Source organism: Pelodiscus sinensis, chromosome 8 (assembly GCF_049634645.1).
Source record: "Pelodiscus sinensis isolate JC-2024 chromosome 8, ASM4963464v1, whole genome shotgun sequence".
Lineage (NCBI taxonomy): Eukaryota > Metazoa > Chordata > Testudines > Trionychidae > Pelodiscus > Pelodiscus sinensis.
Window position 1 is genome coordinate 23,936,417 of NC_134718.1, and position 15,486 is coordinate 23,951,902.

Sequence of the window (15,486 nt, forward strand, 5' to 3'; positions counted from 1 at the left end):
CAGCAGGATTAGTATACTTCTTTCTTTTGTTTTTCTTGTTTCCAGTACTGGTGAATTAACATGGTTTCATATTATTTACTCCCTTATTGGCACACTAATATCATTGGCTGTAAAAAAATATATATGAGGAGTCCTGTGGCACCTTAAAGACTAACAGATTTATTTAGGCATAAGCTTTTGTGAATCTAAATGTCAAAAAATGCCCTAATAAATCTGTTAGTCTTTAAGGTGCCATAGGGCTCCTCATTGTTTTTGCAGATCCAAACTAACACAGCTACACACCTATGAGAATTGTTGGCTGTGTCAGCAAGAAAATAGACAGTTTGGGGAATCGTGTGTCTAGAGGCTACTGATTATATACATGGGAAAAGGGAGAAAATGCATGGGCTTTGCCTTCACAAACAGCCAGGTCTGACCCCGCCCACAGAATGCCTGCGCTAGGCATTCTGGGAGAGAAGAGTGTTGCTGCCTACAGCACCTGCCCTCTCATTGCTCAAGGGCTTGGGCCATGCCACACATCCTCCTCCCTCCCCCACTGCTCCAGGGCTGGGGAGAGTGCACACCCACCAGATCCCCTCCCTCCCTGTGGTTGGGGGGCTGGTAAGGGACAGGGCTTCAGCAAAAGGGGCAGGGCCGGAGTCTTTTGGCTCTCCCAGCCCTACCTTCATCTACCACCCATGAGAAAATGGCGCACATTAAATGGTCTCCTGATTCAGCAATGTACTTAATTTTGAGCATATTCTTAAGCTCTATTGACTTAGGTCCAAAACCATACTGAACAGACAATGCCATGAATGGGATTTTTGACCTGTGGGATTTGGCCTACATTTTAGTGGGCCAGAAAACAAGTTGAGGCCTTTATGAACATGCTGCTACCAGGCAGTGGGCATTCCTGTGCAGTAATGAGAACTCGTACCACCCAGTGAATTCAGTGAGAGTTGAACATGCTCACTATCGCACATCAAGCCCTAACCGAGTGGAGGGTGGCTATTCGTCTTGCTGCTGTTTGATTGTGTGTGAGGTCTGGGGGCTTTCTGTAAAACAGTGATGCACAGTAATATGAATACAGACCTGGAGAACATTGCATTTAGGCTAAAACTATGTGAAATGTGTAGCCATTTGAAAGTGTTGTGACTAAAATTCACAGCAAGACAACAGGTCTATAATTAGTTTCTCCGTCCCTCCCTCACCCCCCCCCCCCCAACTCAATAGTGTGGTTTGGCCTTCGTATTAAAGAGCACACTTGTTAGATGAGGATGTGGGAGCAGTTTGTTAATCTCTTCAATGAAAATTAAAGGTCAGACAGTTACCCAGATCTGATATGACATCCCTTCATTTTCCAGGTAAAATGTGAAGCAAAGTCAGCTTTGCCCAAACTCAAAAGTAACAACAGCTACTGTAAGAAAGTCTCAAGTGAAGAAAAATCAAAGGTTGCTGTAGGTGAAGAGTGCCGAGCCGATGAGCAAGCTTTCCTTGTGGCTCTTTATAAATACATGAAAGAAAGGAGAACACCCATTGAGCGAATACCCTATTTAGGTTTTAAGCAAAGTAAGTATAATTTTTTATCATTTTTTGTTGACATTTTAGAGCTGTTTGGCTTCTTTGTAGAAAACATTCACACACTGAGACTATTTGAAACCCTTTTTGGTTTTGTGACTATGTTTATGTTTACACAGTTTCCAGTCCAGACATTTTACTGTCTCTAACTTCTAGATTTGCATCTCTTCCTTCTGGGGCAGTTGCTGCAGGATATTTATAGGTTTAAATCCACTGATTATGACTAGAAATAGGCATGCTGAAAACTCTCTAGTTTTCTGTTTTGTAAATCTCCAGTGTCTGTAATGCCTTTCTTCTGAGTTAATAACGTGACGTACGTTTATTGTGCCCAGATGTTCTTTATGAAAAGACAGATATTAAAGAGAGACATTTAAAGGGGGTCAAGAAAGGCACAAAAGGGATCGCATTTTAAGCCTAAAAATTTGTTTATAGGCAATAAATTACTGACTTCAGAGACTATAAAAATAGACTGTATCTGTTTAATACAAAATACAATGTTTAGAATTGGTTTGGCATGTACAGTTTTTAGTGACACAATTTGTAAAGCAATTGTAGGTGGAGGAGATACAGTTGCAACTAAATTCTTCATAAATATTGCATAGTAAGTAGGAGTGTTTAAGAGTTTACAACAAAAGCTGTATCTCTGCATTTGTGCATGTGTATAAAATATACTATACATACACACATTATATATACATGATACATATTGCCTATAGGTTGAATGGTTAAATTATCTAAAAGGAGAAATCCATGGTTTTAAATATTATTTACTCAAACTTATCTCCCAAGATTAAAGCCATGTGTTATTTTGATGAAGAATGTCAAACCTGTATGTTTTACATAACAATTTACATACTTAATAGCAATTGGCACTGATTGCAGCAGACCTCTAGCAGCCATTATAAACTTATATAACTCTGAGTGATTACAATGTTTTGGCTGCTTGAAATAGAAGTAAAATTAATGTACTATGAACAGCTTTGTTGCATTATGCATTGATTCAGATTAAATCAAGGCCTAAGCAAAGCTCTTGATAGCTTTGAAATAGTACAGAGTTTGTTCAGTGAGACTTTCCAAGCATTTTGTGTGGAAGAATGCTTTTTTTATTTTCATTTTATTTTCATGTTATCCACTCTTTCCAAACCAGGGGATACTGTAGGTTCGAATGATGTGAAAGGCCATTATTTCTAAAATACCCAAGTCTGTGATAGGATCACACAATAATATTTAATGGAACTATGTGTGATTGCTTGAGCCTAGTCCTGCCAGTGCTTAAGCACATGATTAAATTACTCCTGTGAGTAAATTTATTCATGGGTGTAAGTGTTTGTAGGATTAGACTCTATATTTGTCTGAGATAGTATGTGTAAATATTGCCAATATAAATAGATTAGAGGAGACATCCAATACATACACTACAACAGAGAATTCCCTTGTGGGTGAACAAATTCTGTCCTCTTTTGATCTGCTGCATTATTGCTGACTCTGGCTTTAGATATTTATATCGATATCACTGGGAATCACCAAGTGTTGCTGAACTCCCATGTGGATCTTTAATATGGAGTTGCCATCAGTTACCCTCCAATCAATTAAATAAACACACAAATAAGTGAAATATGGCTAATGTGTCACAGTAAGACCTTGTCCAGCTGTGGAGTATGAGATGGGTGGCAGGCAGTCATGTGCAAGGAGGCATTATTCAGTAGGGAGTGCAAAGAAGAGTGGCTCTTGCTATGCCTTGTGAAAGGTGTTGTCCCCTCTCACCACTACCACTGACACCATATTTACTAGGACAAAAACAATGCCTGTGTATTCCACCTTCATTACTGCATTTTCAAACAGCCTATGGTTTATTGATTATGGAGGTTCTTATTTGAGCAGAGATGGTTGTTTAATGAATGGCTGCTCTATAGCACATGGCTGCATCCCTTACTGTTAAATAAAACTGTTTAAAAAATAGTCTTTGTGGTAGATTTTACTGTCAAAATTATGGGACCATGAAAAAGCAGCTATTATACTGTGTTTCTTAACAAAAAAGAAGAACAAACTCTCTAATTCTGTCTAAATGTATCTTTACTCCTATAGACATAACTAAATGTGCTCCTTCACATGTTATTTTTAAAAAATATAGTAAGGAGTGACACTTGCTCTTCAAATTATGCAAATACCTTTTGTAAATTGTTTTCCAAGGGCTTTTTCAGGGTTTGTGAACTTTTTACTATTTTTCTTTAAAATAATAGTTTAATTGACATTTCTTTGAAATATGTTGGTTAATGGAATGCTTATCTAAATACTTATTGTCCCTCTAACAGTTAACCTTTGGACTATGTTTCAAGCTGCTCAAAAACTGGGAGGATATGAAACAGTAAGTGTTTAAGTAACTTAAATGGAATAATTGTGCAATCAAACTTTCCCCAGTTAGAAAAAATGAAAACGCAAACAATCATTTACTGCATTTTAGAATAGCTGTACACATTGTGGGTTTATTGGGCCATTTTTGGAAATGGTCCCAATTAGTTCCAGGTTTGGCAAAATTGTAAACTTGTCGTAAAAACTACAAGTGGAAAACATATGTAACTCTTCCCTGTCAAGGAAATTAGTTGGGTCTGTAATATTTTCCCATGTTGAGAAAGGGCTATTATTGTACAACAAGCCAAGATTGCATAAAAGAAATTTCACTTGGCAACATCTCTGACATCTGTTCATGTCTAATATGGGAAATGTATTAAGGGCTTTCAGAAGTAATCAGTATTGCCATTAAGGGATAGTATGTTGCAGTATCTTCTCCTTTTTGCTAGTGTAGAAGGCCTTTATTAGACAAGGGTCAGTACCACATAAACAGGAAGTTATCAAAGTAATTCAGAAAAGTCTCTGACACTTTTTATCAGCTAACCATATCTGACAAGAGCAGTTTATTTTTAGCTCACAGGAAAATTTGATGGCCGTGGATTTTAGAGCATGTATTTTGAGCTAATAAAATATTAGAGCAACAAACAGATTAAAATCTTGAAATGAGAAGAAAGAGCTGCATTAATGCCGTACGTAGAGATGACATCTGCAATAAAAGCCAATTGACATAGGAAGATGTCGTCATTGGAAATATTTTCTTTGCACACAATGATCTGATTAAGTTGTGCAGTTCCTGCTTCAGTTGGATGGGGGAAATTATTTTTTCTTTGTTTACAAAGTAATCTGGGCTGTATCTATACTGTCAAGAAATGACAAGAAACACAAAATCTAGAAACTCAGACTAATTTGAGCCAAAATCTAATAACCACCCATTTTTTCCATGCAATAAACATATTGTTCTATTAATTAATATCATGACTATACTGAGGTTAGTGTAAATTTTGTGAAACTGAGTATTTAGCATTCACAATAAAGATGTTTGATTTGGCTTTTATGATTTAGCTGCCTTTTGTTAATCTACATGTTCTCATGTGTGTATGTGCGAGGCTGTGTATGTATGTACACATACTGGGAGATTTATATGGTGTTACTAAGGTCCTTAACTCAAGTAATTTTTGTTTTTCTTCATTTAAATCATTTCTCGGGGCTGGGCTGGGAATGGGGGGGGGCCCATATGCAGGCTGCCCCGGGATCAGAGGACTACCCCAGCCCCCTCTCACTGCAACAGCTTGAGGCCAGGTGAGAAGCGCCTCTCCATAGCCGCTGTAGCTCCAGTGGTCACTGCTGGGGGAGGGCATAGTGGGCACAGCATGTCCCCCTGCTGGGGCAGATCCAGGGTTGTCTGCTCTCTGCTCTCCCAGGCAGAGTGAGGAATGAAACAAACTGTGTACTTTCCCCTTGCTCCTTGATGAAGGGGAACAGCCTTTTGTTGGGGGAGGGGGAGCTTTAGCCTTTTCTGCCCTCCCTAAAAATGTGTGAGGAGAGGGTGCGAGGCTTGGGGATGGAGCAGTTGTTGATGGTGGGGCACCCCCAACTAGCCGCTTTCACCTGCCTGGTGATTCTGTCTCTTTTCTGTATGGTGTTATGAGAAGCAATCCCATTCCAGGCACATCCCATTTTCCTGGCATAACCAAACCCTGACCCTGCTTTAGGTTATGATAAGAGGAAGCTTTGTACCACATTTGGTGGTCCTAGCTCTTACTGTTTAGGAGGAATTCTTAAACAGACAGACAGAAAGACTCTTTCAAAATATAGTAGATATATGCGCAAAAGCTTCCATAGATATTACATCTACAGTAATTACGAGCTTTGGATACATGCACCAAGTTGTAAAATGTGCTGAAAGTAAGCACATTGAAAACTTGAACCTGATCCAGACAAGACAATGAATAAGAGAAAGCAATGAAGAATATGAGAGTGACATGTTCAGAATGCTCAGGGAGGCAGATAATTTTCAAAGCAACCGGTTTGAATATACTTGCAGAGAATGAGGATGGAAGCAGGGAAGGTCAGTGTGGAGGAGCTTGCAGTGGATATATCAGACTTAAACCTGGGTTTTAGCACTAGAATAAGAAAGGAAAGAATTAATTTAGGAATATTAAAGAAAGTGGACTGTCCAAATTTGTGGAAATTCTGAATGTGTGTAGAGAAAGGAAGAAGTTGACTAGGACACCAACGCTATGTCTACACTGCCCCTTCTTGCAGAAAAATAAATGCAAATGAAGCTAAATGTGGAATATTGCCGTGCTTCATTCACATAATTAATGAAACTCCGTTTTTGTGCAAAAAACCTCTCTTGTGCAAGCACCGTTCTTCCTGAAAAAAATGAGGAAGAAAGGCTCTTGTGCAAGAGCGTGGTTTTGTGCAAAAAGGAGCCGTGTAGACAACTCCTTTTTGCGCAAAAGCCTCTTGTGCAAAAACAGAGCCTCTTTAATTATGCAAATGAAGCACAGCGATATTCTGCACTTAGCTTCATTTGCATTAGTTTTTCCACAAGAGAGTGGCAATAGAGCCATAACCCAAGAGTGTAAACTTGGGTGACAGATAAAACAGTGGGATTATGGTTTGTAATGTCAAGGGGAATGAGGGTCTGAGGGGAAAGAGGAGGTATATCACCGTTTAGTGTAAATTAGCAGCAGCACATTCTACTCTCAGACTTCTTTTCCTTTTTCATTAAAAAAGGTCTTCAAATAAATGGGCGGGAAGGGGGCGGGATTCCTCATCATCCAGAAGAGTAGGTTTATTGGGATTATTCACCTGTAAATTAAATGGTAGTGTGTGCTGGTCAAAACCAAGGTGTAAACACAAAAGTAGGATCATTAGCAACTAGATGTACAAAATGAACATCATTTTTCCACCAGTTTGATATTTGGCAATTTGATTTATCTTAATCCAGTGGGCTTAATCCAACGCTTTTTCAGATCAGTGAGAGTGATACTTTTCTATGGTTTGGATATAAATTAAACTGAGTATGGAGTGGGGAGCGCTGCTTTATCTTAAACATTCCTGTTAGCTGCATTTCCTACCACACCTCTTCTCTCTCCACACCCTCGTCCTCTGCTCAGAACCCTGAGTGTAGATTGTTGCAGTGTTGTGTCCCTTTCACCCACCTACACACCTTTCCTGACCAATTCACACACCATGCATCACCCTGGAATGTAGCAGACTTGTAATCAACTGTGCTGTTGTGTGTATTGATGAGAGACCAAAAAAAAAAGGGCAAAAAGCCCCAGGGACCTAAAATGGGATGGATGACAATATTTCTTCCAGAATTAGTGATAGGTTATTAAGGACTAGATTCTGCCATCAATATGCACTCAGAATAGACTAGTATGCAAATAAACTCCAGGGGCACTGATAGTTCTAACTGCATGGCAGAGATCTATTCTATTTTAAGAGTGGCAGTATCTGTCCTTCAAGAGCATAAATAGGTCTAAATGAAATCTACCCCCACTTGAACTTACTTATTTTTGTTTGTCTTCTTTAAATGTTCCCAGACTTCTGGTGTGGGTTTGAGATAGTGAGGTTATTTTAGGCTGGCCATTCACACTTCCAGTTTTGATACAATCCCACACATAGGCCAGGTCTACACTGGGAAATGATTTCAAAATTACTAAATTCAACATAAGAACTCCTGATTTAACAAATTCAAACTTGTGTGTCCTCACTACAGAGAAGCCTTGAAATTAGTCCGAGGTAGGCTCCATTAATGTCAGACTTAAGAGTCCCAGGAAGCATTCTGGACAGCTGCAGGAGGCCTCCCAGAGGTCAGTAAGTTCAAATTGGGAAGAAGGACTATCCAGGGAATTATAGGCCAGACAGTCTTACCTCGGTTCCTGGAAAAATCATGGAAGGGATCCTTAAGGAATTTATTTTGAGGCACTTGAAAGAGAGGAAAGTGATTAGGAATAGTCAGCATGGATCCACAAAGGGCAAGTCATACCTGACCAACCTGATTAGCTTCTATGATGAGGTACCTGGCTCTGTGGACATGAGAAAGTCAGTGGATGTGATATACCTTGACTTTAGCAAGGCTTTTGATACAGTCTCCCACAATATTCTTGCCAGCACGTTAAGGGAATGTGGATTGGATAAATGGACAGTAAGATGAATAGAAAGCTGGCTAGAAGGCCGTGCCCAGCGGGTAGTGATCAACAGCTCGATGTCAGGATGGTGGTCAGTTTCTAGCGGAGTGCCCCAAGGTTCGGTTCTAGAACCGGTTTTGTTCAATATCTTTATTAATAACCTGGATGAGGGGATGGGTAGCACCCTCAGCAAGTTTGCGATGACACTAAGCTGGGGGAAGAGGTAGATACGCTTGAGGGCAGAGATAAGGTCCAGAGTGACTTAGACAAATTGGAGGATTGGGCCACAAGAAATTTGATGAGGTTCAACAAGGACAAGTACAGAGTCCTGCACTTGGGACGGAAGAATCCCAAGCATTGTTACAGGCTGGGGACCAACTGGTTAAGTAGCAGTTCTGCAGAAAAGGATCTGGCGGTTACAGTGGATGAGAAGGTGGATATGAGTCAACAGTGTGCCCTTGTAGCCAAGAAGGCTAATGGCATATTAGGTTGCATTAAGAGGAGCATTGCCAGCAGATCCAGAGATGTCATTATTCCCCTTTATTTGGCTCTAGTGAGGCCACATTTGGAGTATTGTGTCCAGTTCTGGACCCCCCACTACAAAACGGATGTGGATGCATTGGAGAGGGGTCCAGCGGAGCGCGACCAAAATGATTAAGGGGCTGGAGCATATGACCTATGAGGATAGGCTGAGGGAGTTGGGTCTGTTTAGTCTGCAGAAGCGAAGAGTGAGAGGGGATTTGATAGCAGCCTTCAACTTCCTGAAGGGAAGTTCCAAAGAGGATGGAGAAAGGCTGTTCTCAGTAGTGACAGATGGAAGAACAAGGAGCAATGGTCTCAAGCAATGGAGAGGTCCAGGTTAGATATTAGGAAAAACTATTTCACTAGGAGAGTGGTGAAGCACTGAAATGGGTTACCTAAGGAGGTAGTGGAGTCTCCATCCTTAGAGGTGTTTAAGTCTTGGCTTGACAAAGCCCTGGCTGGATTTATTTAGTTGGGATTGGTCCTGCCTAGAGCAGGGGGCTGGACTTGATGACCTTCTAAGGTATTTTCCAGCTCTATGGTTCTATGATTCTATTAAATTAGTGGCACTGGAGTATCCACTCCATTATTTAAAAATTACTATTCCATAATTAACATTATAAATTCGAACTTGAAGGAGGTGGGGTATTTTGGAATGCGGTTCTAGTGTAGACCAGGGCATAGGGAGAAATGTGTGCTCAGTACTATTTGGATCATGTGCCCCCTTCACTGTGGTCAATGGGAGCTGAGCGCTCAATACTTATCAGGCCAAATGGACCCTACCAAGTGCATGAGCATAGAGACTGGATGGAAGAATTAATCTCCATGGCTTTCTGTGCTGTCAGTGACTTTTTTTTTTCACTTTTCTGTTTATGAGCAATACAAGCTAGCTCCATTCCTGCTGAAAACAGCCTTTTGCCTTGCAGTAGGAATATTCTTGTCAGAAAGAAAAGAGCACGTACAAATAGAGATATTCTTATATACAGAAAATGGGCACAGTTTAAGATAGCATGCATTTTACAAATATAGATGAGGTTAAAATTACCCATTTGCATTTACAATACCCAGTTGCTTGGCTATTGTTGAATAGGATGTTCAGATACTTTTTAATTGGAATAGATGTAAAGTTTACATTCTCACATTTGGTGGAGTAATTAAAGCTGGCAGATTTTGTATTCCCCATTCTCCCCTGCCTATCCCACACACATGCAAACTCTTTTAAAGAGTCTTAAAAATGGGTACACACATGTATTGGAAAAGCAAACAGATATGGTATAATGGTATATAAAGGCAAGAGTTAACTGTTGTGGTATGGTTCTCCCATTTACTAACACCAGTGTAAGCCCATTGAGCCTGATTCTGATGTCACTTACACTGCTGTAAAGCCAGTATCCCACTAGGCATTTTGCTAATATCTACTCATTATCAGTCCCAGTATGTTGTTTGCATGAGTGTTTCTGCTAAAGATTCTCAGTTTCTTATTTGTAGTGAAAGGTCAGAACATTTTGGTAACATCATAGTCACATAACCAGCAGCATAGAACTCTCACTAGCTCACAGTGCAGGCTAAATAAAAACCAAAGGCTTGACAAGTTCCTCTCAAAATGGCACCACCTCTTTGAAACCCACTTTCCTTCAAGCAAACATTTAGGTAAGCTGCTGAAATCAACCTCTTCATAGTAACAATACTAAAGTACTTTGCATAGTGTGGCTTCGTACCTGAGGACCTTAAAACTCTTTACAAACATGAATGAGTTAAAGCCTCAGAGCCCCCCAACAGAAAGGTAAAATGATCCAGTTTCTAGTAAATTAAATGTTGTTGCAGCTATACTACCTTGGACTATGATCTTGTTGCTCTTCCTAAACTAATCAGAGTCAGGCTAGAGCAGTCCTTAGAGGAGAGACTTCCAGGGAAATTGAAGCATTGAAAGAGCTATTTTTGGTGACTCAGGAAATGACACCTTTCCCTCTGAGTCAGCATTAGAGCAGCACTGCAGCCTATTTAAAGGAGATACTGTGGTACTGGAGGTACTAGCGTACAGATGGGATTTAGGCACCTAAAGCCTAAGTAACCTAGGAACCTCTGAAAATTTTCCCCATGGTCCGAAGACATCAATCACTGGTATTCTGGATAAAATCCAATGTGCATAATTAATTATCCTATTCTGTTCACCACAAATCTGTGTTGACATTTGAATATATTGTGATCGTCTTCTTCTTATTTCTATAACTGTCGCATGGTGGTGCCATTGTTCCCTTCCACCCCAAACATGCGTATACACCAGCCATAAATTAGGGATGCTAAAATGTGGGTGGGTTGGTAAGTGTACATCCACTGCCATTTTCAGCAGCTATGTGTTTACACGTGGATGGGGGAGGGGGCTCTGTAGGAGATGGTACATGTGAATCAAGCCATGTTGTTGTAAATGAGCTTGGAATAATGGAATGGAGCAAATGTATGGAGAGTTTTGAAAACCAGGAAGGCACTTTGTAATTAAATCCCACACTGGTGAGAAAAGCCACTGAAGGTAAAGGTGGGGGTGATAAATCTGATCCATCTTCCTTGAAATGTAGAGTGGGGATTTGGGATTCCAAGCATTCAGGCCTCAGGAGCAAAGTTTGTCAAGAGTACTGAGAGAAGCACACAAAGGACAAACAAGAAATTTCATTCAGGAGGGTAGTCTCAGCCTTTGAAGCATTCAGTGTGAGAGCAGGTCTGTGCAATGGCACACAGACAAGTTATACCAGATTAACAAAAGGTGTGACTTTAATGCATGAGTTAAAACCCATCAAAACCCCATGTGGACTCTCTCATCCAGGAGCCTTAGTGAGATTTTGCTAAGCCCCTTCAAAAACTGAAGTCTCCTCCCTTCAGAATGAAAGCATCCACATGGGTGTAGTGTGCTTTAACATAGAGATCTATAAAATCATGAGTGGTGTGGAGAAAGTGAATAAGGAAACATTATTTACTTGTTCCCATAATATAAGAACTAGGGGCCACCAAATGAAATTAGTGGGCAGCAGGTATAAAACAAATAAAAGGAAGTTCTTCTTCACACAGCACACAGTCAACCTGTGGAACTCCTTGCCAGAAGAGGCTAGGACCATAACAGGGTTTAAAAGAGAACTAGATAAGTTCATGGACGTTAAGTCCATTAATGGCTATTAGCCAGGATGGGTAAGGAATGGTGTCCCTAGCCTCTGTTTGTCAGAGGGTGGAGATGGATGGCAGGAAAGAGATCGCTTGATCATTACCTGTTCGGTTCATTCCCTCTGGGGCACCTGGCATTGTCCACTGTAAGCAGACAGGCTACTGGGCTGGATGGACCTTTGGTCTGACCCAGTATGCCGTTCTTATGTAACTAATGCCCAAATATAGACATGCCCTTTCTCAAGAATATGTTAAAATTTTTCCAAGTCAGGATGCTATTTGAATTGACCTAGCCTGACTAATCATTTTACAGTATATACTGTCTCAGGATAATGACAGTGGAAAACCATTACCAAAGAGCACTTTTCTAGAATCGGTATCAGAGAGGTAGCCGTGTTAATCTGAATCTGCATAAACAACAAGACATCCTGTGGCACCTCATAGACTAACAGATTTATTGGAGCATAAGCTTTTGTGTGCAAAGACCCACTTAGTCAGATGCATCCTTACTAGGATGCCCATCACTAAAGGCAGATGCGAATGACTTCAATTTAAGGAGAAGGAAGCTTTGATGTTGACCTGGTAAACACTAATGTTAAATTTGAATGATCATACCTTTAAGGACAATAGTTGTAGCTGCTCTTTGTAAAGTTTTCATAATGCAGTACTTTGTTCAGGTTGGTTAAGAAGATTATAATGACATTTTGGGGCCTTTTGGAAAAAAAAACTTTCAAGAACAAGGGGAACTCAGCTTCATACTGTACTCACTACATTATGTCAGATTTAACAGACACAACCCCGTTGATTTCAGTGGCATTCTGGCCCTTACAATGGCCTGAATTTTTGTAGCAGAAATAAATAATTTAGTGACCATATTATGTAAATAATGATCTTGTTGTTAGTATAGAAGAGACAGAAATATTTGAAGCCTATTGTACTAATTCAAAGAATTGTGACATTTCAATTTTAGGATTAGATTTTCAAGGTAACAAAATTATTTAGGAACCTAATTACCGTTGCCTTCCAATGTGACTTGTGCTCCCAAGTGCCCAAATCACCTTTGAAATGGAACTTGGGCTCCTAAGTCACTTAGGCACTTTTGAAAATGAACGTGCCATCTTTTTGTTGCTGTCTCTTATCTTCTGCTTTAATTCAGAAACTGTGTAAATATTCTGAACTAAGCAAGCATTTCCCCCGCACCCTCCAATCCTTTGATCCAGCCCAGCTGCGCTTGGCTCAAGACATAAGATGGGGGTCAATGGTAGTTTTATACGTTCCACTAATCCCTGTGACTGATGGAGACCTATGGCTGCTCTAATTTACAGCCCCCTGCAACAACCCCCATAGTGCCACTGCAGCACCCAGGGATCAGAACCCTCCAACACCCCCACAGAATACCTCTATGAGAAGGGAACTAGAAAAGGGCCAGCGACACTATCCAGAGATTCCGTGATAACAGGAGAATCCAGAGCTACCAGCTTTCTGGATTTAAGGTTGTTCAGTACTGCTTAAGTGGTGCACAACAAATGTATCCGAGCTGGATCTGTATTTGTCCCATCAGATCAGATCCTGCTAGTACGGAAGCCAATGGCAAAACTCCTTTTGACTTCACCTGGAGTAGGAGGAAGTTGATGGTGGAAGCAGTTGATGGTGGAAGGAGAATCCACTAATTCTCACATGCTCACCTCACTATGCGGTTAACTCATGACTTCATCTTTTTTGAGCTGTTAGTTTAATCCCATAGCGGTGATGGACAGTATGATATATAGCCATGACAGTGATGAGATGATGTAAGAATCTGAACGAAATATACTTACAACCAAACTATGACTTCAGTTGAGTGTATGATTCCTATTTAAAACACCATGTCTCCAAAATTTGTATGATACTTGTAGTATATCATGTCTTATTTCCCCCTCTGTGTGGGTTAAGTAAGAAAGCAAGGAAATGAGTGAATGCTATCATTCCCTTATGTAAAGCAAAAAGGTTGGATGAAGATTGCAGCTAAATATTGAATTTCCCCAAAATAGACATTAAATATTTTCAGAGACATTTCTGTGACAAGCTCCACCTACTGATGAATAAAGTACTGTTGCATTTTAATTTTACCTGCAGCTAGAAGTAGGTGGTGAATATTTCTAATGAGAACTAAACAAATTATAAACATCAGAAATCTTCACAGAAATTAGAATATAACGAAGTAACATGTCTCTGGCTAGCTTTTTTTCCCCAGACCATATTTTCTGCAAAGAAAGGTTTTTCCTTTGATGCAAAGCAGAAGAAGGTGCCATTTAGCCTGTTATATTTAACTATCATACTAATCTCTTCTTCTTTAGATTAAAATTATAGGCCCCAGATTGCAAGTTATGATATTTGTTTTCCTATGATTGCTGCCTTTAGCTCATAAGTGAACTCTACTGACAGCTCTGTGGGTAACTTTGAAGAAGCCTCTAGGTCTGAATATATTAAGCTCTACAGCATTCCAAAGCAAATGACAAAATTCCCCCACAATCTTTCCCCCACAATTTCCCACTGGCCCTTTTTATGAGCTGCATACAGAAGAGACCGATCTATTACATTTGTCCTATTCCTGTTTTTCTTCCTGCTTTAAATATAGCAGAATGTATAAAATAATGAAATGGTATTCAGAAACAATTCTTTTGCCAGGTCTTCCATCTGTTATTCTGCAGAATCCTAATTTTTGTATAAAAAACAAAACCATGGAATGCAACTCAATATGTTACAAGATGTTTATTTTCATTGACTTAGTCCAATAAAATACATAGCTCAAATATTAATATTGGAGTAAGTTAAGATTTCATTACCATTTGATCTATATATTTTACTGACATAAATGGATAAAAATAAACAGCTTGTAATGTATAGAGTTACAGCCTATGCTTTTGTGGATTTAGAGAGTCTGTGGTGGATTTCGATTTTGCAACAGATTTATTTTCTCTCATTCAGTTAAAATAACTACGTAATCATTATTTGTGGTTAGTTCTAGGTTCATTTTCATAATGCACCATGGGATTTGTCTGCATAACTTCTGATGGTAATGACTCTCTATTGATTGAGATTCTTTATTGTGAGACTGAATTGATGATGACTTGACAATGAACTAGTGGTAAAACTCCCATTTTAGAAAAAAGAAAACATTAACATAATGTAATCTTACCAAAAATGCATAAGAACAGTATGGATTCTGTGAGGGCTTTTGGAGATTTGCAGTGCATGCCATTCTGAAAGTACCACACATGCATTTGTTGCTGTGAACTCAAATGCTGTGGAATCTGTAAAGATGCAAGATTAAATTTTCCATTGCCATTTTTACAGATAACAGCCCGTCGACAATGGAAACATATTTATGATGAATTAGGTGGTAACCCTGGAAGCACAAGTGCTGCTACATGTACTCGCAGACATTATGAAAGGTAAGATAACAAATATGAAATGCTTGTTTAATAAAGAAAAAAAACTAATTTGGAGAGTCTTCAAAGCATTTTGTAAAGAATTAGAGAAAGAGAGAGAGAATGAGAGAGAGAGTATGTGCTCTCTTACAGGCATGGTAAATATTCCTCCAACAATGCAGTTTTATAATCCACAGTAATTTAAACCACTGTGTGTGTCTCCAGTGGCAAAACAAACAAAAAACGTATCTGATTGCTTTTTGCTTCATACTCACAGTTTACCATAGCATTTCTAATAGAGAAGCTGCAAAATTAAACAAAACATTAAAGAGAAAATAATAAATGACAACTAA

General features: G+C 39.6%; 1 protein-coding gene across 5 annotated transcripts in view; it reads left to right on the forward strand.

Annotated features, from left to right (window-relative positions):
* ARID5B (AT-rich interaction domain 5B) overlaps window positions 1-15,486 on the forward strand; it is a 168,546-nt gene that overhangs the window by 123,477 nt on the left and 29,583 nt on the right. For all 5 annotated transcript variants that reach the window (XM_006129784.3, XM_075934882.1, XM_075934883.1 and 2 more), the window contains 3 exons: window positions 1,344-1,548; window positions 3,870-3,922; window positions 15,060-15,157. In XM_006129784.3, coding sequence (XP_006129846.2) covers window positions 1,344-1,548; window positions 3,870-3,922; window positions 15,060-15,157 — 356 coding nt within the window. The remainder of the gene's footprint in view (window positions 1-1,343; window positions 1,549-3,869; window positions 3,923-15,059; window positions 15,158-15,486) is intronic.